The following is a 22,191-nucleotide window of genomic DNA, read 5'->3' as shown; positions in this document are numbered from 1 at the left end:
TGTGCCCTGGGCCGCTGACTGCCAGGTGTCGGGGTGCGGAGCCTGTGCCCTGGGCCGCTGAGTGCCAGGTGTCGGGGTGCGGAGCCTGTGCCCTGGGCCGCTGACTGCCAGGTGTCGGGGTGCGGAGCCTGTGCCCTGGGCCGCTGACTGCCAGGTGTCGGGGTGCGGAGCCTGTGCCCTGGGCCGCTGAGTGCCAGGTGTCGGGGTGCGGAGACTGTGCCCTGGGCCGCTGACTGCCAGGTGTCGGGGTGCGGAGCCTGTGCCCTGGGCCGCTGACTGCCAGGTGTCGGGGTGCGGAGCCTGTGCCCTGGGCCGCTGACTGCCAGGTGTCGGGGTGCGGAGCCTGTGCCCTGGGCCGCTGACTGCCAGGTGTCGGGGTGCGGAGCCTGTGCCCTGGGCCGCTGACTGCCAGGTGTCGGGGTGCGGAGCCTGTGCCCTGGGCCGCTGACTGCCAGGTGTCGGGGTGCGGAGCCTGTGCCCTGGGCCGCTGACTGCCAGGTGTCGGGGTGCGGAGCCTGTGCCCTGGGCCGCTGACTGCCAGGTGTCGGGGTGCGGAGCCTGTGCCCTGGGCCGCTGACTGCCAGGTGTCGGGGTGCGGAGCCTGTGCCCTGGGCCGCTGACTGCCAGGTGTCGGGGTGCGGAGCCTGTGCCCTGGGCCGCTGACTGCCAGGTGTCGGGGTGCGGAGCCTGTGCCCTGGGCCGCTGACTGCCAGGTGTCGGGGTGCGGAGCCTGTGCCCTGGGCCGCTGACTGCCAGGTGTCGGGGTGCGGAGCCTGTGCCCTGGGCCGCTGACTGCCAGGTGTCGGGGTGCGGAGCCTGTGCCCTGGGCCGCTGACTGCCAGGTGTCGGGGTGCGGAGCCTGTGCCCTGGGCCGCTGACTGCCAGGTGTCGGGGTGCGGAGCCTGTGCCCTGGGCCGCTGACTGCCAGGTGTCGGGGTGCGGAGCCTGTGCCCTGGGCCGCTGACTGCCAGGTGTCGGGGTGCGGAGCCTGTGCCCTGGGCCGCTGACTGCCAGGTGTCGGGGTGCGGAGCCTGTGCCCAGGGCGGCTGACTGCCAGGTGTCGGGGTGCGGAGCCTGTGCCCTGGGCCGCTGACTGCCAGGTGTCGGGGTGCGGAGCCTGTGCCCTGGGCCGCTGACTGCCCGGTGTCTGGGTGCGGAGCCTGTGCCCAGGGCGGCTGACTGCCAGGTGTCGGGGTGCGGAGCCTGTGCCCAGGGCGGCTGACTGCCCGGTGTCGGGGTGCGGAGCCTGTGCCCAGGGCGGCTGACTGCCCGGTGTCGGGGTGCGGAGCCTGTGCCCTGGGCCGCTGACTGCCCGGTGTCGGGGTGCGGAGCCTGTGCCCAGGGCGGCTGACTGCCAGGTGTCGGGGTGCGGAGCCTGTGCCCAGGGCGGCTGACTGCCAGGTGTCGGGGTGCGGAGCCTGTGCCCAGGGCGGCTGACTGCCAGGTGTCGGGGTGCGGAGCCTGTGCCCAGGGCGGCTGACTGCCAGGTGTCGGGGTGCGGAGCCTGTGCCCAGGGCGGCTGACTGCCCGGTGTCGGGGTGCGGAGCCTGTGCCCTGGGCCGCTGACTGCCCGGTGTCGGGGTGCGGAGCCTGTGCCCTGGGCCGCTGACTGCCCGGTGTCTGGGTGTGGAGCCTGTGCCCTGGGCCGCTGACTGCCCGGTGTCGGGGTGCGGAGCCTGCGCCCTGGGCCGCTGACTGCCCGGTGTCGGGGTGCGGAGCCTGTGCTCTTGGTCGCGCTCACTGCCCGGTGTGGAGCCTGTGCCGTGGGCCGCTGACTGCCCGGTGTCGGGGTGCGGAGCCTGTGCCCTGGGCCGCTGACTGCCCGGTGTCGGGGTGCGGAGCCTGCGCCCTGGGCCGCTGACTGTCCGGTGTCGGGGTGCGGAGCCTGTGCTCTGGGCCGCGCTCACCGCCCGGTGTGGAGCCTGTGCCCTGGGCCGCTGACTGCCCGGTGTCGGGGTGCGGAGCCTGCGCCCTGGGCCGCTGACTGCCCGGTGTCGGGGTGCGGAGCCTGTGCTCTTGGTCGCGCTCACTGCCCGGTGTGGAGCCTGTGCCCTGGGCCGCTGACTGCCCGGTGTCGGGGTGCGGAGCCTGTGCCCTGGGCCGCTGACTGCCCGGTGTCGGGGTGCGGAGCCTGCGCCCTGGGCCGCTGACTGCCCGGTGTCGGGGTGCGGAGCCTGTGCTCTGGGCCGCTGACTGCCCGGTGTCGGGGTGCGGAGCCTGCGCCCTGGGCCGCTGACTGCCCGGTGTCGGGGTGCGGAGCCTGTGCTCTTGGTCGCGCTCACTGCCCGGAGTGGAGCCTGTGCCCTGGGCCGCTGACTGCCCGGTGTTGGGGTGCGGAGCCTGTGCCCTGGGCCGCTGACTGCCCGGTGTCGGGGTGCGGAGCCTGCGCCCTGGGCCGCTGACTGCCCGGTGTCGGGGTGCGGAGCCTGTGCTCTGGGCCGCGCTCACTGCCCGGTGTGGAGCCTGTTCCCTGGGCCGCTGACTGCCCGGTGTCGGGGTGTGGAGCCTGTGCCCTGGGCCGCTGACTGCCCGGTGTCGGGGTGCGGAGCCTGTGCCCTGGGCCGCTGACTGCCCGGTGTCGGGGTGCGGAGCCTGCGCCCTGGGCCGCTGACTGCCCGGTGTCGGGGTGCGGAGCCTGTGCTCTTGGTCGCGCTCACTGCCCGGTGTGGAGCCTGTGCCCTGGGCCGCTGACTGCCCGGTGTCGGGGTGCGGAGCCTGTGCCCTGGGCCGCTGACTGCCCGGTGTCGGGGTGCGGAGCCTGCGCCCTGGGCCGCTGACTGCCCGGTGTCGGGGTGCGGAGCCTGTGCTCTGGGCCGCTGACTGCCCGGTGTCGGGGTGCGGAGCCTGCGCCCTGGGCCGCTGACTGCCCGGTGTCGGGGTGCGGAGCCTGTGCTCTTGGTCGCGCTCACTGCCCGGAGTGGAGCCTGTGCCCTGGGCCGCTGACTGCCCGGTGTTGGGGTGCGGAGCCTGTGCCCTGGGCCGCTGACTGCCCGGTGTCGGGGTGCGGAGCCTGCGCCCTGGGCCGCTGACTGCCCGGTGTCGGGGTGCGGAGCCTGTGCTCTGGGCCGCGCTCACTGCCCGGTGTGGAGCCTGTTCCCTGGGCCGCTGACTGCCCGGTGTCGGGGTGTGGAGCCTGTGCCCTGGGCCGCTGACTGCCCGGTGTCGGGGTGCGGAGCCTGTGCCCTGGGCCGCTGACTGCCCGGTGTCGGGGTGCGGAGCCTGCGCCCTGGGCCGCTGACTGCCCGGTGTCGGGGTGCGGAGCCTGTGCTCTTGGTCGCGCTCACTGCCCGGTGTGGAGCCTGTGCCCTGGGCCGCTGACTGCCCGGTGTCGGGGTGCGGAGCCTGGGCCGCTCACTGCCCGGTGTCGTCCCCATGACACTCTCTTCTTCCTTTCAGTTTTGCTGTGAGACATCGTCCGGTTCTGTGGTTGTTTGTACTTTTGGTTTTCTGTCTCCGTACGTCACACTGAAACCTGCAATCACTCCCGGCTCTGCTACATCTGGTTATACATCACTTATTATGTTCGCCCCTCTATGTGCAATCTTGTCTTAGGGTGTCACTTTGCGCTTTCACCACCCCCCCCCCCCCCCCTTCCCCCCTTCCTTACACTTCTTGGGGACCCCTAGATCTGACACTCGCTTCTTTCTATTCATACTGTCCCGTGCACCTCAAGGGCCACTTATCTTCATCTGCGTCCTCCATCCATCCATGTAAGCCACTCGGCCTTGCGTCTTCCCTTCCTCTAACTTCACGTCCCCGTTCATCAGATGTTTTCTCTTTCCGCCAGGTTCCGGTCCTCATGTCTTCTATTCTCCTACGAGCCCCTGGTCCTAATAAACCCTCCTTTCTCTTCCTCAGGTATATATACCCTAACACACACTTATTGGTCTTTCCTGTGGTCCCCTGGGCCTCGCTCATCTTTTCTTTTCCCTTCCTGCTGGCCCCTTGACCTCGCACATCCTTATGTCTGCCTTTCTGTGGGCCCCTGGGCCTCGCACATCCTTCCCTTCCTGCGGACCCTTCGGCCTTGCACATCCTTTCCCTTCCTGCGGGCCTCGCACATCCTTCCTTTTCCCTTCTTGCGGGCCTCGCACATCCTTCCCTTCCTGCGGACCCTTCGGCCTTGCACATCCTTTCCCTTCCTGCGGGCCTCGCACATCCTTCCCTTTCCCTTCCTGTGGGCCCCTGGGCCTCGCACATCCTCCCCTTTCCCTTCCTGTGGGCTCCTGGGCCTCGCACATCCTCCCCTTTCCCTTACTGTGGGCCCCTGGGCCTCGCACATCCTTCCCTTTCCCTTACTGTGGGCCCCTGGGCCTCGCACATCCTTCCCTTTCCCTTCCTGTGGGCTCCTGGGCCTCGCACATCCTCCCCTTTCCCTTCCTGTGGGCTCCTGGGCCTCGCACATCCTCCCCTTTCCCTTCCTGTGGGCTCCTGGGCCTCGCACATCCTTCCCTTTCCCTTCCTGTGGGCTCCTGGGCCTAGCACATCCTTCCCTTTCCCTTCCTGTGGGCTCCTGGGCCTCGCACATCCTCCCCTTTCCCTTACTGTGGGCCCCTGGGCCTCGCACAACCTTCCCTTTCCCTTCTTGCGGGCCTCGCACAACCTTCCCTTTCCCTTCTTGCGGGCCTCGCACATCCTTCCCTTTCCCTTCTTGCGGGCCTCGCACATCCTTCCCTTTCCCTTCTTGCGGGCCTCGCACAACCTTCCCTTTCCCTTCTTGCGGGCCTCGCACAACCTTCCCTTTCCCTTCTTGCGGGCCTCGCACAACCTTCCCTTTCCCTTCTTGCGGGCCTCGCACAACCTTCCCTTTCCCTTCTTGCGGGCCTCGCACAACCTTCCCTTTCCCTTCTTGCGGGCCTCGCACATCCTTCCCTTTCCCTTCTTGCGGGCCTCGCACATCCTTCCCTTTCCCTTCTTGCGGGCCTAGCACTTCGTTCCCTTTCCCTTCCTGTGGGCTCCTGGGCCTCGCACATCCTTCCCTTCCTGTGGGCCCCTCGGCCTTGCACCCCTCACCTCTGCTGACTGTGCAGTATTAGTAAATGTCCTGGTTCTGGGACCCTGTGCCCCTGGCCACCTCTAAAGCTGTAAGAGGCCTTCACTTGTCCTGTACCATCTATAATATTGGTGTCTTATGTGGTAGAAGGCCCGGCTAGGACTGCTGCCTCTGCGCCCCCTGTGGGAATCATTGGTGCCCCCATGCTCTTCCTTCCCAATAATAAGGGTGTAAACTAAACACATGAGACAGATTTTATTCTGCGGGCGACTGACATACAGACTCCAGTGGCCCCTTCTTGTCATCGGTCCTATTCTCTTTGTAGGTGGTGTCTATTAGGGGTCCTCCTAACATGGCGAGGGTGTGAAGGAGGCCGAGACGTGTCGGTGCTTCGGTAGTGAGGTCCTGGTGCTTGTCTCTGGATTAAATACTAATGTTGGCCCCCGTAGCTGGCACTGTTTACAGAAGGACGGGTCCCCACTTCCCTCAGACTGGTTTCCTCTTGGCTGCGATGCTGATTACAGAAGCCACAGTGTTGTCTCCTTGTTTGTGAAGGTCACGGCTCATACTAACAATGGACTCCCTGAGAAGCTTGTGTCTAACCGGGACCGAAGCCAAGGAGGCTGTGAGGACATAGGAGGAGGTGACCAGATTACGTGAGGCCCTCACACCTTCTAGGTGACACCACCCCTGGTGGCCATATCTCAGGAACTTCCTCTTGTGTCCTCATTGTCTCGTGGGCCTCATCTGCTCTGCTTATTGCACCACTCTTTGTGTGGTCCTTTGTGACCTTTTACTTCCTCTGCCCCTTCAGCTCGATTTGTTGGGTAACTCAAGTATTTTGGGTCTTATTTATACTTGTCCAATGTGGTCAAAACCGCTTTAGCTTGGTGGTTGTAGGACGGCTCGATTTGCACCTGCTTTACTTGTAGGACATGGGAGGTAGGAACACGGACAGGCTGACATAGGTGGTAAGCAGAATGATCGGGCATGTAGGAGGTCAACATGTCTGATCCCTTGTTGTCATCAGAGGTGACCTGAAGAAACTCCTTCCCTTCTACTCGTTACAAGCACATGCACCGTCCGGGAGTGCGGGTGATCTAAATAACTCGTTTGGCCGAGAGCTGCCTTAGATGGTTGCCAATGATTCCCACCACCAATACACGTGCGTGCTCTGTATGATGGAGCGTGCATGTATTCTCAATAGGGAGTGTGGTACCGCCCAGTGGACACTTGGGACCCAATTTGCATACAGAGGCGGAGTTACTTTTAATTTCGTGCTCTATGGTATGCAGCACTGCTGCAGAATAATAGATCTGCATTTCTACAGTTCTTTTTTTCCCAGCATGCATTTCAGTGATGCAAAACACATTGAACCGCAGTGGCTGCTAACAAAGGACAATGGAGCACGATTTCCTGCTTCTGTCCTGTAACACTGTTAATAACGATGTTTGGTAAGTTTAATATTGTCTGCGCCGGAGTTTATAAAGCGGCTATTGTGACACGGGGTAAACACACGGGGACTTCCTGCTGCCGACTGTCTGTGTTATGTAATAGACCGGGGGGCAGAGACCGCCGCTGCTCGGTCCACAGTAACGACTGCACGCTCTGCCCTCTAGTGATGGCTCTATGTCAGTGCACCGTCAGGAACAGCGACTCCGACATGGAAGGCTGCACCTTCACCGGGGCCGGGCTCCGAGTCTTTCTGTATTGGAGCAACGGAAAAGAGCATTATGTCAGCTTCACGCAGAACGTCACCACGGCCGAGGAGATCTGCATCCACGTGGCACAGAGGCTGGGTAAGGGGCACGGGATGGTTGGGAATTGTAAATGTTCGCGTATCAGGGGTTAAAAAAAAATGACATGAGGGACTTATGTATATCTGTATATACCATCAACACATATCTGACCCCTTTGTCCATGTACTGCAGGAATCACACCTCTGTGCTACACACTGTTCTCCCTGTACGATGTGCACGCGAAATACTGGTATCCCCCAAACCATGAATTCAGGATCACAAAGGACATGAAACTGCTCCTACACTTCAGGATGAGGTGAGCGGAGTAATCAGTGATATATAGCACACATCCTCCCTTTATATCCCCCATTATTCCATATGTCCCCCTATATCTCCTCCTATTACTCCATATATCCTCCTATATCCCCTCCTATTATTCCATATATCCCCCTATATCTCCTCCTATTACTCCATATATCCTCCTATATCTCCTCCTATTACTCCATATATCCCCTATATCTCCCCCTATTAGTCCATATATCCTCCTATATCTCCTCCTATTACTCCATATATCCTCCTATATCTCCTCCTATTACTCCATATATCCCCCTATATCTCCTCCTATTACTCCATATATCCTCCCTATATCTCCTCCTATTACTCCATATATCCTCCCTATATCTCCTCCTATTACTCCATATATCCTCCTATATCTCCTCCTATTACTCCATATATCCTCCTATATCTCCTCCTATTACTCCATATATCCTCCTATATCTCCTCCTATTACTCCATATATCCTCCTATATCTCCTCCTATTACTCCATATATCCCCCTATATCTCCTCCTATTACTCCATATATCCTCCCTATATCTCCTCCTATTACTCCATATATCCTCCCTATATCTCCTCCTATTACTCCATATATCCTCCTATATCTCCTCCTATTACTCCATATATCCTCCTATATCTCCCCCTATTACTCCATATATCCTCCTATATCTCCCCCTATTACTCCATATATCCTCCTATATCTCCTCCTATTACTCCATATATCCTCCTATATCTCCTCCTATTACTCCATATATCCTCCCTATATCTCCTCCTATTACTCCATATATCCTCCTATATCTCCTCCTATTACTCCATATATCCTCCTATATCTCCCCCTATTACTCCATATATCCCCCTATACCTCCTCCTATTACTCCATATATCCTCCTATATCTCCTCCTATTACTCCATATATCCTCCCTATATCTCCTCCTATTACTCCATATATCCCCCTATACCTCCTCCTATTACTCCATATATCCTCCTATATCTCCTCCTATTACTCCATATATCCTCCCTATATCTCCTCCTATTATTCCATATATCCTCCTATATCTCCTCCTATTACTCCATATATCCTCCTATATCTCCTCCTATTACTCCATATATCCCCCTATACCTCCTCCTATAACTCCATATATCCTCCTATATCTCCTCCTATTACTCCATATATCCTCCTATATCTCCTCCTATTACTCCATATATCCTCCTATATCTCCTCCTATTACTCCATATATCCTCCTATATCTCCTCCTATTACTCCATATATCCTCCTATATCTCCTCCTATTATTCCATATATCCCCCTATATCTCCTCCTATTATTCCATATATCCTCCTATATCTCCCCCTATTACTCCATATATCCTCCCTATATCTCCTCCTATTACTCCATATATCCTTCTATATCTCCTCCTATTACCCCATATATCCTCCTATATCTCCCCCTATTACTCCATATATCCTTCTATATCTCCTCCTATTACTCCATATATCCTCCTATATCTCCTCCTATTACTCCATATATCCTCCCTATATCTCCTCCTATTATTCCATATATCCTCCCTATATCTCCTCCTATTACTCCATATATCCTCCCTATATCTCCTCCTATTATTCCATATATCCTCCCTATATCTCCTCCTATTACTCCATATATCCTCCCTATATCTCCCCCTATTACTCCATATATCCTTCTATATCTCCTCCTATTACTCCATATATCCTCCCTATATCTCCTCCTATTACTCCATATATCCTTCTATATCTCCTCCTATTACTCCATATATCCCCCTATATCTCCTCCTATTACTCCATATATCCCCCTATATCTCCTCCTATTACTCCATATATCCCCCCTATATCTCCTTCTATTACTCCATATATCCTATATCTCCTCCTATTACTCCATATATCCCCCTATATCTCCTCCTATTACTCCATATATCCCCCTATATCTCCTCCTATTACTCCATATATCCCCCTATATCTCCTCCTATTACTCCATATATCCCCCTATATCTCCTCCTATTACTCCATATATCCCCCTATATCTCCTCCTATTACTCCATATATCCCCCTATATCTCCTCTTATTACTCCATATATCCCCCTATATCTCCTCCTATTACTCCATATATCCCCCTATATCTCCTCCTATTACTCCATATATCCCCCTATATCTCCTCCTATTACTCCATATATCCTCCTATATCTCCTCCTATTACTCCATATATCCTCCCTATATCTCCTCCTATTACCCCATATATCCCCCTATATCTCCTCCTATTACTCCATATATCCTCCCTATATCTTCTCCTATTACTCCATATATCCTCCCTATATCTCCTCCTATTACTCCATATATCCTCCTATATCTCCTCCTATTACTCCATATATCCTCCCTATATCTCCTCCTATTACCCCATATATCCCCCTATATCTCCTCCTATTACTCCATATATCCTCCCTATATCTTCTCCTATTACTCCATATATCCCCCTATATCTCCTCCTATTACTCCATATATCCCCCTATATCTCCTCCTATTACTCCATATATCCTCCCTATATCTCCTCCTATTACCCCATATATCCCCCTATATCTCCTCCTATTACTCCATATATCCTCCCTATATCTCCTCCTATTACTCCATATATCCTCCCTATATCTCCCCCTATTACTCCATATATCCTCCCTATATCTCCTCCTATTACTCCATATATCCTCCCTATATCTCCTCCTATTACCCCATATATCCCCCTATATCTCCTCCTATTACTCCATATATCCTCCTATATCTCCTCCTATTACTCCATATATCCTCCCTATATCTCCACCTATTACTCCATATATCCTCCTATATCTCCACCTATTACTCCATATATCTTCCTATATCTCCTCCTATTACTCCATATATCCTCCCTATATCTCCTCCTATTACTCCATATATCCTCCTATATCTCCTCCTATTACTCCATATATCCCCCTATATCTCCTCCTATTACTCCATATATCCCCCTATATCTCCTCCTATTACTCCATATATCCTCCCTATATCTCCTCCTATTACTCCATATATCCTCCTATATCTCCTCCTATTACTCCATATATCCCCCTATATCTCCTCCTATTACTCCATATATCCTCCCTATATCTCCTCCTATTACTCCATATATACTCCCTATATCTCCTCCTATTACTCCATATATCCTCCTATATCTCCTCCTATTACTCCATATATCCCCCTATATCTCCCCCTATTACTCCATATATCCTCCTATATCTCCTCCTATTACTCCATATATCCCCCTATATCTCCTCCTATTACTCCATATATCCCCCTATATCTCCCCCTATTACTCCATATATCCCCCTATATCTCCTCCTATTACTCCATATATCCTCCTATATCTCCTCCTATTACTCCATATATCCTCCTATATCTCCTCCTATTACTCCATATATACTCCCTATATCTCCTCCTATTACTCCATATATCCTCCTATTACTCCATATATCCTCCCTATATCTCCTCCTATTACTCCATATATCCTCCTATATCTCCTCCTATTACTCCATATATCCCCCTATATCTCCTCCTATTACTCCATATATCCCCCTATATCTCCTCCTATTACTCCATATATCCCCCTATATCTCCCCCTATTACTCCATATATCCCCCTATATCTCCTCCTATTACTCCATATATCCTCCTATATCTCCTCCTATTACTCCATATATCCTCCTATATCTCCTCCTATTACTCCATATATACTCCCTATATCTCCTCCTATTACTCCATATATCCTCCTATTACTCCATATATCCTCCCTATATCTCCTCCTATTACTCCATATATCCTCCTATATCTCCTCCTATTACTCCATATATCCCCCTATATCTCCCCCTATTACTCCATATATCCCCCTATATCTCCTCCTATTACTCCATATATCCCCCTATATCTCCTCCTATTACTCCATATATCCCCCTATATCTCCCCCATTACTCCATATATCCCCCTATATCTCCTCCTATTACTCCATATATCTTCCTATATCTCCTCCTATTACTCCATATATCCTCCTATATCTCCTCCTATTACTCCATATATCCTCCTATATCTCCTCCTATTACTCCATATATCCTCCTATATCTCCTCCTATTACTCCATATATCCTCCTATATCTCCTCCTATTACTCCATATATCCTCCTATATCTCCTCCTATTACTCCATATATCCCCCTATATCTCCTCCTATTACTCCATATATCCCCCTATATCTCCTCCTATTACTCCATATATACTCCCTATATCTCCTCCTATTACTCCATATATACTCCCTATATCTCCTCCTATTACTCCATATATCCTCCTATATCTCCTCCTATTACTCCATATATCCCCCTATATCTCCCCCCTATTACTCCATATATCCCCCTATATCTCCTCCTATTACTCCATATATCCTCCTATATCTCCTCCTATTACTCCATATATCCTCCTATATCTCCCCCTATTACTCCATATATCCCCCTATATCTCCTCCTATTACTCCATATATCCTCCTATATCTCCTCCTATTACTCCATATATCCTCCTATTACTCCATATATCCCCCTATATCTCCTCCTATTACTCCATATATCCCCCTATATCTCCTCCTATTACTCCATATATCCCCCTATATCTCCCCCTATTACTCCATATATCCCCCTATATCTCCCCCTATTACTCCATATATCCCCCTATATCTCCCCCTATTACTCCATATATCCCCCTATATCTCCTCCTATTACTCCATATATCCTCCTATATCTCCTCCTATTACTCCATATATCCCCCTATATCTCCTCCTATTACTCCATATATCCCCCTATATCTCCCCCTATTACTCCATATATCCTCCTATATCTCCCCCTATTACTCCATATATCCTCCTATATCTCCTCCTATTACTCCATATATCCTCCTATACCTCCTCCTATTACTCCATATATCCTCCTATATCTCCTCCTATTACTCCATATATCCCCCTATATCTCCTCCTATTACTCCATATATCCTCCCTATATCTCCTCCTATTACTCCATATATACTCCCTATATCTCCTCCTATTACTCCATATATCCTCCTATTACTCCATATATCCTCCCTATATCTCCTCCTATTACTCCATATATCCTCCTATATCTCCTCCTATTACTCCATATATCCCCCTATATCTCCCCCTATTACTCCATATATCCTCCTATATCTCCTCCTATTACTCCATATATCCCCCTATATCTCCTCCTATTACTCCATATATCCCCCTATATCTCCCCCTATTACTCCATATATCCCCCTATATCTCCTCCTATTACTCCATATATCCTCCTATATCTCCTCCTATTACTCCATATATCTTCCTATATCTCCTCCTATTACTCCATATATCCTCCTATATCTCCTCCTATTACTCCATATATCCTCCTATATCTCCTCCTATTACTCCATATATCCTCCTATATCTCCTCCTATTACTCCATATATCCTCCTATATCTCCTCCTATTACTCCATATATCCCCCTATATCTCCTCCTATTACTCCATATATACTCCCTATATCTCCTCCTATTACTCCATATATACTCCCTATATCTCCTCCTATTACTCCATATATCCTCCTATATCTCCTCCTATTACTCCATATATCCCCCTATATCTCCCCCCTATTACTCCATATATCCCCCTATATCTCCTCCTATTACTCCATATATCCTCCTATATCTCCTCCTATTACTCCATATATCCTCCTATATCTCCTCCTATTACTCCATATATCCCCCTATATCTCCTCCTATTACTCCATATATCCCCCTATATCTCCTCCTATTACTCCATATATCCCCCTATATCTCCTCCTATTACTCCATATATACTCCCTATATCTCCTCCTATTACTCCATATATCCTCCTATATCTCCTCCTATTACTCCATATATCCCCCTATATCTCCCCCCTATTACTCCATATATCCCCCTATATCTCCTCCTATTACTCCATATATCCTCCTATATCTCCCCCTATTACTCCATATATCCCCCTATATCTCCTCCTATTACTCCATATATCCTCCTATATCTCCTCCTATTACTCCATATATCCTCCTATTACTCCATATATCCCCCTATATCTCCTCCTATTACTCCATATATCCCCCTATATCTCCTCCTATTACTCCATATATCCCCCTATATCTCCCCCTATTACTCCATATATCCCCCTATATCTCCCCCTATTACTCCATATATCCCCCTATATCTCCCCCTATTACTCCATATATCCCCCTATATCTCCTCCTATTACTCCATATATCCTCCTATATCTCCTCCTATTACTCCATATATCCCCCTATATCTCCTCCTATTACTCCATATATCCCCCTATATCTCCCCCTATTACTCCATATATCCCCCTATATCTCCCCCTATTACTCCATATATCCCCTATATCTCCCCCTATTACTCCATATATCCCCCTATATCTCCTCCTATTACTCCATATATCCTCCTATATCTCCTCCTATTACTCCATATATCCCCCTATATCTCCTCCTATTACTCCATATATCCCCCTATATCTCCCCCTATTACTCCATATATCCTCCTATATCTCCTCCTATTACTCCATATATCCTCCTATACCTCCTCCTATTACTCCATATATCCTCCTATATCTCCTCCTATTACTCCATATATCCTCCTATATCTCCCCCTATTACTCCATATATCCCCCTATATCTCCTCCTATTACTCCATATATCCTCCTATATCTCCTCCTATTACTCCATATATCCTCCTATATCTCCTCCTATTACTCCATATATCCTCCTATACCTCCTCCTATTACTCCATATATCCTCCTATATCTCCTCCTATTACTCCATATATCCTCCTATATCTCCCCCTATTACTCCATATATCCCCCTATATCTCCTCCTATTACTCCATATATCCTCCTATATCTCCTCCTATTACTCCATATATCCTCCTATATCTCCTCCTATTACTCCATATATCCCCCTATATCTCCTCCTATTACTCCATATATCCTCCCTATATCTCCTCCTATTACTCCATATATCCTCCTATATCTCCTCCTATTACTCCATATATCCTCCTATATATCTGTCCTGCTATTTATATATTTCTTTGGTTTTTCAGGTATTATTTCAGGAACTGGCATGGGATGAATGAGAAGGAAGCCGTGGTTTGCCGCAATGTTCCTAAGGTCGGTGACGGTGAGGACAGGAGTCGGGTGGAGCAGTCTGGTGCCATCCTGGACTTCGCATCATTCGAGTACCTATTTGAGCAGGTGACTTCCCATGTACCCTCTGGGTTATTCTGCCCATTGTTGGCAGGGTGGACCCTGGCATCCTGCCATACTGGATACGTTATCCTCTCTATCTGGTGGGAAGGGCCCTTATAACCCTGCCGGCTGCCAGAGACCCCTGGGAACGGCCTACGCTGACCTTTTGTATTTCCTGCAGGGCAAGTTTGACTTTGTGAATGATGTGGTGTCACTGAAGGATTTCCACTCTGAGCAGGACGTCCACAAGTTTAAGAACGAGAGCCTGGGCATGGCCGTGCTGCACCTGTCGCACATCGCCATCAAGAAGAAAGTGTCTCTCGAAGAGGTGGCCAAGCAGATAAGGTGGGCATGGTATCGGCTGCTGCAAATCCCCCAGTGTCGGCTGCTGTCTGCTGCCCCCCCTCCTGGTGTCGGCTGCTGTCTGCTGCCCCCCCTCCTGGTGTCGGCTGCTGTCTGCTGCCCCCCCCCCTCCTGGTGTCGGCTGCTGTCTGCTGCCCCCCCCCCCCTCCTGGTGTCGGCTGCTGTCTGCTGCCCCCCCTCCTGGTGTCGGCTGCTGTCTGCTGCCTTCCCTCCTGGTGTCGGCTGCTGTCTGCTGCCCCCCCCTCCTGGTGTCGGCTGCTGTCTGCTGTCCCCCCCTCCTGGTGTCGGCTGCTGTCTGCTGCCCCCCCTCCTGGTGTCGGCTGCTGTCTGCTGTCCCCCCCTTCCTGGTGTCGGCTGCTGTCTGCTGCCCCCCCCCCCCTGGTGTCGGCTGCTGTCTGCTGCCCCCCCCCCCGGTGTCGGCTGCTGTCTGCTGCCCCCCCCCCCTCCTGGTGTCGGCTGCTGTCTGCTGCCCCCCCTCCTGGTGTCGGCTGATGTCTGCTATCCCCCCCTTCCTGGTGTCGGCTGCTGTCTGCTGCCCCCCCCCCCCCCTCCTGGTGTCGGCTGCTGTCTGCTGCCCCCCCCACCTGGTGTCGGCTGCTGTCTGCTGCCCCCCCCCCCCCCCCCCCCCCGGTGTCGGCTGCTGTCTGCTGCCCCCCCCCCCTGGTGTCGGCTGCTGTCTGCTGCCCCCCCCCCCCGGTGTCGGCTGCTGTCTGCTGCCCCCCCCTCCTGGTGTCGGCTGCTGTCTGCTGCCCCCCCCTCCTGGTGTCGGCTGCTGTCTGCTGCCCCCCCCTCCTGGTGTCGGCTGCTGTCTGCTGCCCCCCCTTTGGTGCATGCATGATATGAGGATTCACAAGTCTACCTCCATATAGAATGACTGCTTCAGTGATTGGGGTGATCCTTGCTTATACATCTGAGAAAGCAGAGCTGCAGTGTAAAGTATTTAGCAATGGACAAGACAGCAGGCCAAGCTTCTAATAATGCAATAATTAATTTTATAACGTCCCTATACAAGAGCAGAAGTATACTCCAACTCTGTGACCCATAAGATGGGGTACCTGTTCTGTCGGCTACTTCTGCAAAGCCTTGTGTGGTCGATGCATGCACCAGAACTTTCATATTGTAATACTGTACTGCCGAGTTTTTAACCCTAAGGGTCGGATACGGCTTTAAAGAAGGCTACTACTTGCGATATAACGCAATTTTATTTCAAAGAACAAAATTAAATGAATAGTATGATTGTGTACACTTTTGAGTATTTTAGCATACAAAGGTTAAGTACATATAAAGATTAAATATATATACCCACATCATCACCACGAGCTTCTGGAATATCGGAGAAGCAACAGCAAGACAGAGAACCCCTGGGAGATTACCTACACTGCATGGGTGTCCCCAATTATGCAGGTATCAGCACACTGTACATGTACAGGTACCCAAGTGTTTGCTTCTGTCTTAGTCATGTTTCTCTGGCCTTTATATAGAGATTTACACTATGTAACTCTGGTTTCGGCCTCTCCCTCTAATGGCCAGCTTTTCGGATAAGATGAATCAGAGATACCAGGCAAACAGCAGACAATGGGCAATAAACCCATAGAATATAAAAGCCCACAAGGATTAGATAAGTCCACAGCAGACAGGTTAAATAACCCTTCAGGTTTTACAATAACCATCATAGAGAAACATAGAACTATTTGTGAGGTGAAGGCTTTCAGACAATAAGTAAACAGTTCTTAAGATCGTGTCACTGTGAGCATTGTCTGTAAATGTATGACCAGCAGTGCTGCCCTGTCATGGTCTGAATGCATTCTGTATATTTCAATATGGACTCAAAATAGCCATTTTTATATTTGCACTACAAATACTTTGTTTTTTTTCCATAGTTTTAAGGAATGTATCCCCAAATCCTTCTGCCGGCAGATTCAGCAGAATAACTACCTTACAAAACTCCGCATGAGGAGCGTTTTTAAGAAATTCGTCCGCCACTTCCACCTGCACACGGTGAGCGCTGGGAAGCTGAGCGAGGAGGACGTCATGTACAAGTACCTGTCCACCTTAGAGAACCTGGCCCCCAGATTTGGCTGCGAGGTGTTTGGGACCCTGAGCCTGGAGCTTCCCACAGAGGGAGAGAAGCTTCCGTTGTATATTAATGACGGCGGCTACATGGACCAGAGCAAGTCCGCGAGCAGCGAGGCTACTCCCACGCACCAGGTCCTGGTCAGCGGGATGGAGGGGATCCAGTGGCGGCTGAAGAAAGAGGAGGTGAGCGCGTGGTCTGCTACTTCTGCGTGTAATGTTTTTTGCACTTAGTTCAATTTTGCTGCAGAAATTTTTAAAGGGGCCTACTCCCATCTTCATAAACGGATGTTGTCGGATTGTACTTGTAAATGCAGGCAAGTTTGCAATTTACCGTTTGTTAAAATTTTCAGCAGTTCTTGAGATATTAACTTTTTTTTTTCTTTGTTTACAGCTCGTTGCCTTGGAGACCGACCACCGTTGCTAGACAGCAGAACACGCTCAGCGCTTTCATCTTTTTTTCGCTTTTCTGTTCACCGCTGGAGAGCACTGTTACCTCCTGAGCTCGGCTTTAGCACATCGGCGGTGGTCGGTCTCCTAGGCAACGAGCTGTAAACAAATGAAAAAGTGTTAATATCTCTAGAACAGCTACAGATTTTTAACAGGCAGTAAAAACTCCCAACAGAACGAGTGTTATTCCTGAAGTGACTTCATTGGGGTACTTTTGGCCGCCACTTCCTTTTTTTTTTTTTTTTTTTCTTTTTTAAATTTGACCTTTAAATGGTGAGCGACTACCGAACAAGAAAGAAAATTGTAATTTGTAAGAATTAACAAGAGGCTGATCGTGTGCGCAGGAGTGTCCTTGCAGTGTTTTTTCTTTGTATCAGTTGTTTCGCGCTTTTTCAGGCGGTCTCCATGCAAAAAGCGCCTGAAAAAACTTAAAAGGGTTAAGAATAGATGAGATCTCTGATTTTTTTTAAATGCTGCGGCACGTGATGGTGAGATTGCAGCGCTGCTGTAAAGCGCCCTGCCGCCGTCTAAGCAGCGCACCACCACTATGGTTTTTTTCGCTTCCTCCGACAAGCAGATCTTATAAATGGGAACGTTGTAGATTTACTCAAAATCAGATCCTGTAGGATGCTTTTTCGTATCATTATTAAATTCTTTTTTTAAATTTTTTTTTTTTTTCTTTTGCCCTTTTTTTTTTTTTCCTGCAGAAGGCAGCAGAGATAAGCCATCATAGAAATTACTTCAGCAAGAAAAGCCGCAACAAAGGACAGAAGGTGGCGAAACCGGCGACTGAAGCCTGCGAGCCCAAGTGGGAGCCGTTCTGTGACTTCCAGGATATCACCCACATCGTCATCAGCAAGAGCCGCGTCAGCATCAACTGCCAGGATAACCGCTGCCTGGTGAGCGCCCCCACTGTAACGTGACCCAACATATAGGGGATAGCTTCCCTTTTTTGGGGTTGACCTTGCGGTGACACCACTGTGATTACTGTTCCCCCTTTATGGTACTCGCCTTATCTTGTGGTAACCGGCGTCCTCTTCATCCGTCTTGTCTCCAGGAGATCGTCCTGCCTTCATATGAAGAGGCGCTGTCCTTTGTTTCGCTGGTAGATGGCTTCTTCAGGCTCACCACAGATGCCAACCACTACCTGTGCCACGAAGTGGCCCCGCCACGCTTGGTGATGAGCGCTGTCAATGGGATTCACGGGCCCCTACAGTACGTGTGTGTTTATATGTGGCATGGGGGAGTGGGTTGGGTTCGGCTTTCTCATCGTCTTGCATCCTGAAAATGTTGACATTTTGGGGTAAATTTGATTTTGATGACAGAATTTGCACTGGAAGAGTTTACGCTGTCATATACCTTAACCCCTTTTCAACATCAGGCGTAAATGTACGCCGATGTCGGGGTCACTCCCTTTGATGCGGGCTCCGGCACTGAGCCCACGTCTTTCCTGGCACATATCAGCTGTTTTGCCCAGCTGACGTGCCCTGAACGGCCGCGGGTGGAATCGCGATCTACCTGCGGCTGTTAACCCATTAAATGCCGTTATCAAGTGCTGACAGCGGCATTTGACATGCATTTACGGCAATCACGCCTGATATACGCCCACCAGTGATCCCCGTCACGTGATCGCCGGTTACCAATGGGTTGGCATGACAACCACAGGTCTCCTGCAGACCTCTTTGGTTGTCACTGCCAGCTTGGTGTCAGCGCCGCCTGGTGGTCATTGCTCATCTGATCATCACCTCTATGTAGGAGAGCCGATCGGATTGTGGCAGCTTCTATAGAGACTATTGAAACATGCAAAAAGTAAAATAAATAAATGTTTCTAAAAATATAAATAAAAAAAAAAAAAAAAAAATTCAAATCGCCCCAGAAGCCATTTTCAGACTTTCTAGATTATCAAATGCCGGATTAAAGGGATTTAAATGTACGTGTATGAACTACAGTAAATGCTGTCATAGCGTGTATACCGCCTCATGCTGCTGCCCATCACTTACAGGGAGCAGTACGTCGTCCAGAAGCTGAAGCGCGAGGAGCAGGCGGACGGCCTGTACATTATCCGCTGGAGCGCCTTCACCTTCAACCGGCTCATCATGACTGTAAAAGGCACCAGCCAGGTCAGTAGGGAGGGGCCCGGCCGCCATTCCTTGCCGCCTTCAGAGATCTCTGCTTGCTCCTTGTCAACGATATTCTGTTCACTTATAGCAAGCAAGTTGCTACACCGCACCATGCATGCTCAGCCTGTCTGAGCGCTCGTTACATGTGTGGCTGTGTTACGTTGTTGGCTGGAGGCCGGAAAAGGGGATAAGGTCAGCAGCCCTGGTGATCTGGGGCCGGAAAAGGGGATAAGGTCAGCAGCCCTGGTGATCTGGGGCCAGGAAAGGGGATAAGGTCAGCAGCCCTGGTGATCTGGGGCCAGGAAAAGGGGATAAGGTCAGCAGCCCTGGTGATCTGGGGCCGGAAAAGGGGATAATGTCATCATGCCTGGTGATCTGGGGTTGGAAAAGGGATAAATGTCATCTTCCCTGGTGATCTGGGGCCAGAAAAGGGGATACGGTCAGCAGCCCTGGTGATCTGGGGCCAGGAAAAGGGGATACGGTCAGCAGCCCTGGTGATCTGGGGCCAGGAAAAGGGATAATGTCAGCAGCCCTGGTGATCTGGGGCCAGGAAAAGGGGATAAGGTCAGCAGCCCTGGTGATCTGGGGCCGGAAAAGGGATAAGGTCAGCAGCCCTGGTGATCTGGGGCCAGGAAAGGGGATAAGGTCAGCAGCACTGGTGATCTGGGGCCAGGAAAGGGGATAAGGTCAGCAGCCCTGGTGATCTGGGGCCAGGAAAGGGGATAAGGTCAGCAGCACTGGTGATCTGGGGCCAGGAAAGGGAATAAGGTCAGCAGCCCTGGTGATCTGGGGCCGGAAAAGGGGATAAGGTCAGCAGCCCTGGTGATCTGGGGCCAGGAAAAGGGGATTAGGTCAGCAGCCCTGGTGATCTGGGGCCAGGAAAAGGGATAATGTCAGCAGCCCTGGTGATCTGGGGCCAGGAAAGGGGATTAGGTCAGCAGCCCTGGTGATCTGGGGCCAGGAAAGGGGATAAGGTCAGCAGCCCTGGTGATCTGGGGCCAGGAAAGGGGATAAGGTCAGCAGCCCTGGTGATCTGGGGCCAGGAAAGAGGATAAGGTCAGCAGCCCTGGTGATCTGGGGCCGGAAAAGGGGATAATGTCATCTTCCCTGGTGATCTGGGGTTGGAAAAGGGATAAATGTCATCTTCCCTGGTGATCTGGGGCCAGGAAAGGGGATAAGGTCATCTTCCCTGGTGATCTGGGGTTGGAAAAGGGATAAATGTCATCTTCCCTGGTGATCTGGGGCTTCAAAAGGGGATAATGTCAGCAGCCCTGGTGATCTGGGGCCGGAAGAGGGGATAAGGTCAGCAGCCCTGGTGATCTGGGGCCAGGAAAGGGGATTAGGTCAGCAGCCCTGGTGATCTGGGGCCAGGAAAGGGGATAAGGTCAGCAGCCCTGGTGATCTGGGGCCAGGAAAGGGGATAAGGTCAGCAGCCCTGGTGATCTGGGGCCGGAAAAGGGGATAAGGTCAGCAGCCCTGGTGATCTGGGGCCAGGAAAGGGGATTAGGTCAGCAGCCCTGGTGATCTGGGGCCAGGAAAGGGGATAAGGTCAGCAGCCCTGGTGATCTGGGGCCAGGAAAGGGGATAAGGTCAGCAGCCCTGGTGATCTGGGGCCAGGAAAGGGGATAAGGTCAGCAGCCCTGGTGATCTGGGGCCGGAAAAGGGGATAAGGTCATCATGCCTGGTGATCTGGGGTTGGAAAAGGGATAAATGTCATCTTCCCTGGTGATCTGGGGCCGGAAAAGGGGATACGGTCAGCAGCCCTGGTGATCTGGGGCCAGGAAAAGGGGATAAGGTCAGCAGCCCTGGTGATCTGGGGCTTCAAAAGGGGATAAGGTCAGCAGCCCTGGTGATCTGGGGCCAGGAAAGGGGATTAGGTCAGCAGCCCTGGTGATCTGGGGCTTCAAAAGGGGATATGGTCAGCAGCCCTGGTGATCTGGGGCTGGAAGAGGGGATAAGGTCAGCAGCCCTGGTGATCTGGGGCCGGAAAAGGGGATAAGGTCAGCAGCCCTGGTGATCTGGGGCCAGGAAAGGGGATAAGGTCAGCAGCCCTGGTGATCTGGGGCCGGAAAAGGGGATAAGGTCATCATGCCTGGTGATCTGGGGTTGGAAAAGGGATAAATGTCATCTTCCCTGGTGATCTGGGGCCGGAAAAGGGGATACGGTCAGCAGCCCTGGTGATCTGGGGCCAGGAAAAGGGGATAAGGTCAGCAGCCCTGGTGATCTGGGGCCGGAAAAGGGGATAAGGTCAGCAGCCCTGGTGATCTGGGGCCAGGAAAAGGGGATAAGGTCAGCAGCCCTGGTGATCTGGGGCCGGAAGAGGGGATAAGGTCAGCAGCCCTGGTGATCTGGGGCCAGGAAAGGGGATTAGGTCAGCAGCCCTGGTGATCTGGGGCCAGGAAAGGGGATAAGGTCAGCAGCCCTGGTGATCTGGGGCCAGGAAAGGGGATTAGGTCATCATGCCTGGTGATCTGGGGTTGGAAAAGGGATAAATGTCATCTTCCCTGGTGATCTGGGGCCGGAAAAGGGGATACGGTCAGCAGCCCTGGTGATCTGGGGTTGGAAAAGGGATAAATGTCATCTTCCCTGGTGATCTGGGGCTTCAAAAGGGGATATGGTCAGCAGCCCTGGTGATCTGGGGCCAGGAAAGGGGATAAGGTCAGCAGCCCTGGTGATCTGGGGCCGGAAAAGGGGATAAGGTCAGCAGCCCTGGTGATCTGGGGCCGGAAAAGGGGATAAGGTCAGCAGCCCTGGTGATCTGG

The 22,191-nt window shown here is 52.0% G+C and overlaps 1 protein-coding gene across 1 annotated transcript in view; it reads left to right on the top strand.

Moving 5' to 3' along the window:
• Window positions 1-22,191, top strand: part of TYK2 (tyrosine kinase 2) — a 45,864-nt gene that overhangs the window by 1,901 nt on the left and 21,772 nt on the right. The window contains exons 2-9 of the mRNA XM_069767088.1: window positions 6,613-6,792; window positions 6,925-7,048; window positions 14,279-14,429; window positions 14,605-14,768; window positions 16,667-17,045; window positions 18,017-18,208; window positions 18,367-18,524; window positions 19,312-19,429. Of these exons, the coding sequence (XP_069623189.1) occupies window positions 6,613-6,792; window positions 6,925-7,048; window positions 14,279-14,429; window positions 14,605-14,768; window positions 16,667-17,045; window positions 18,017-18,208; window positions 18,367-18,524; window positions 19,312-19,429 (1,466 nt within the window). The remainder of the gene's footprint in view (window positions 1-6,612; window positions 6,793-6,924; window positions 7,049-14,278; window positions 14,430-14,604; window positions 14,769-16,666; window positions 17,046-18,016; window positions 18,209-18,366; window positions 18,525-19,311; window positions 19,430-22,191) is intronic.

This window comes from Ranitomeya imitator, chromosome 4 (genome assembly GCF_032444005.1).
Source record: "Ranitomeya imitator isolate aRanImi1 chromosome 4, aRanImi1.pri, whole genome shotgun sequence".
NCBI classification, from domain to species: Eukaryota; Metazoa; Chordata; class Amphibia; order Anura; family Dendrobatidae; genus Ranitomeya; species Ranitomeya imitator.
The sequence above is the reverse complement of the archived record's forward strand: the minus strand, read 5'-3'. Positions and strand labels throughout refer to the sequence as shown.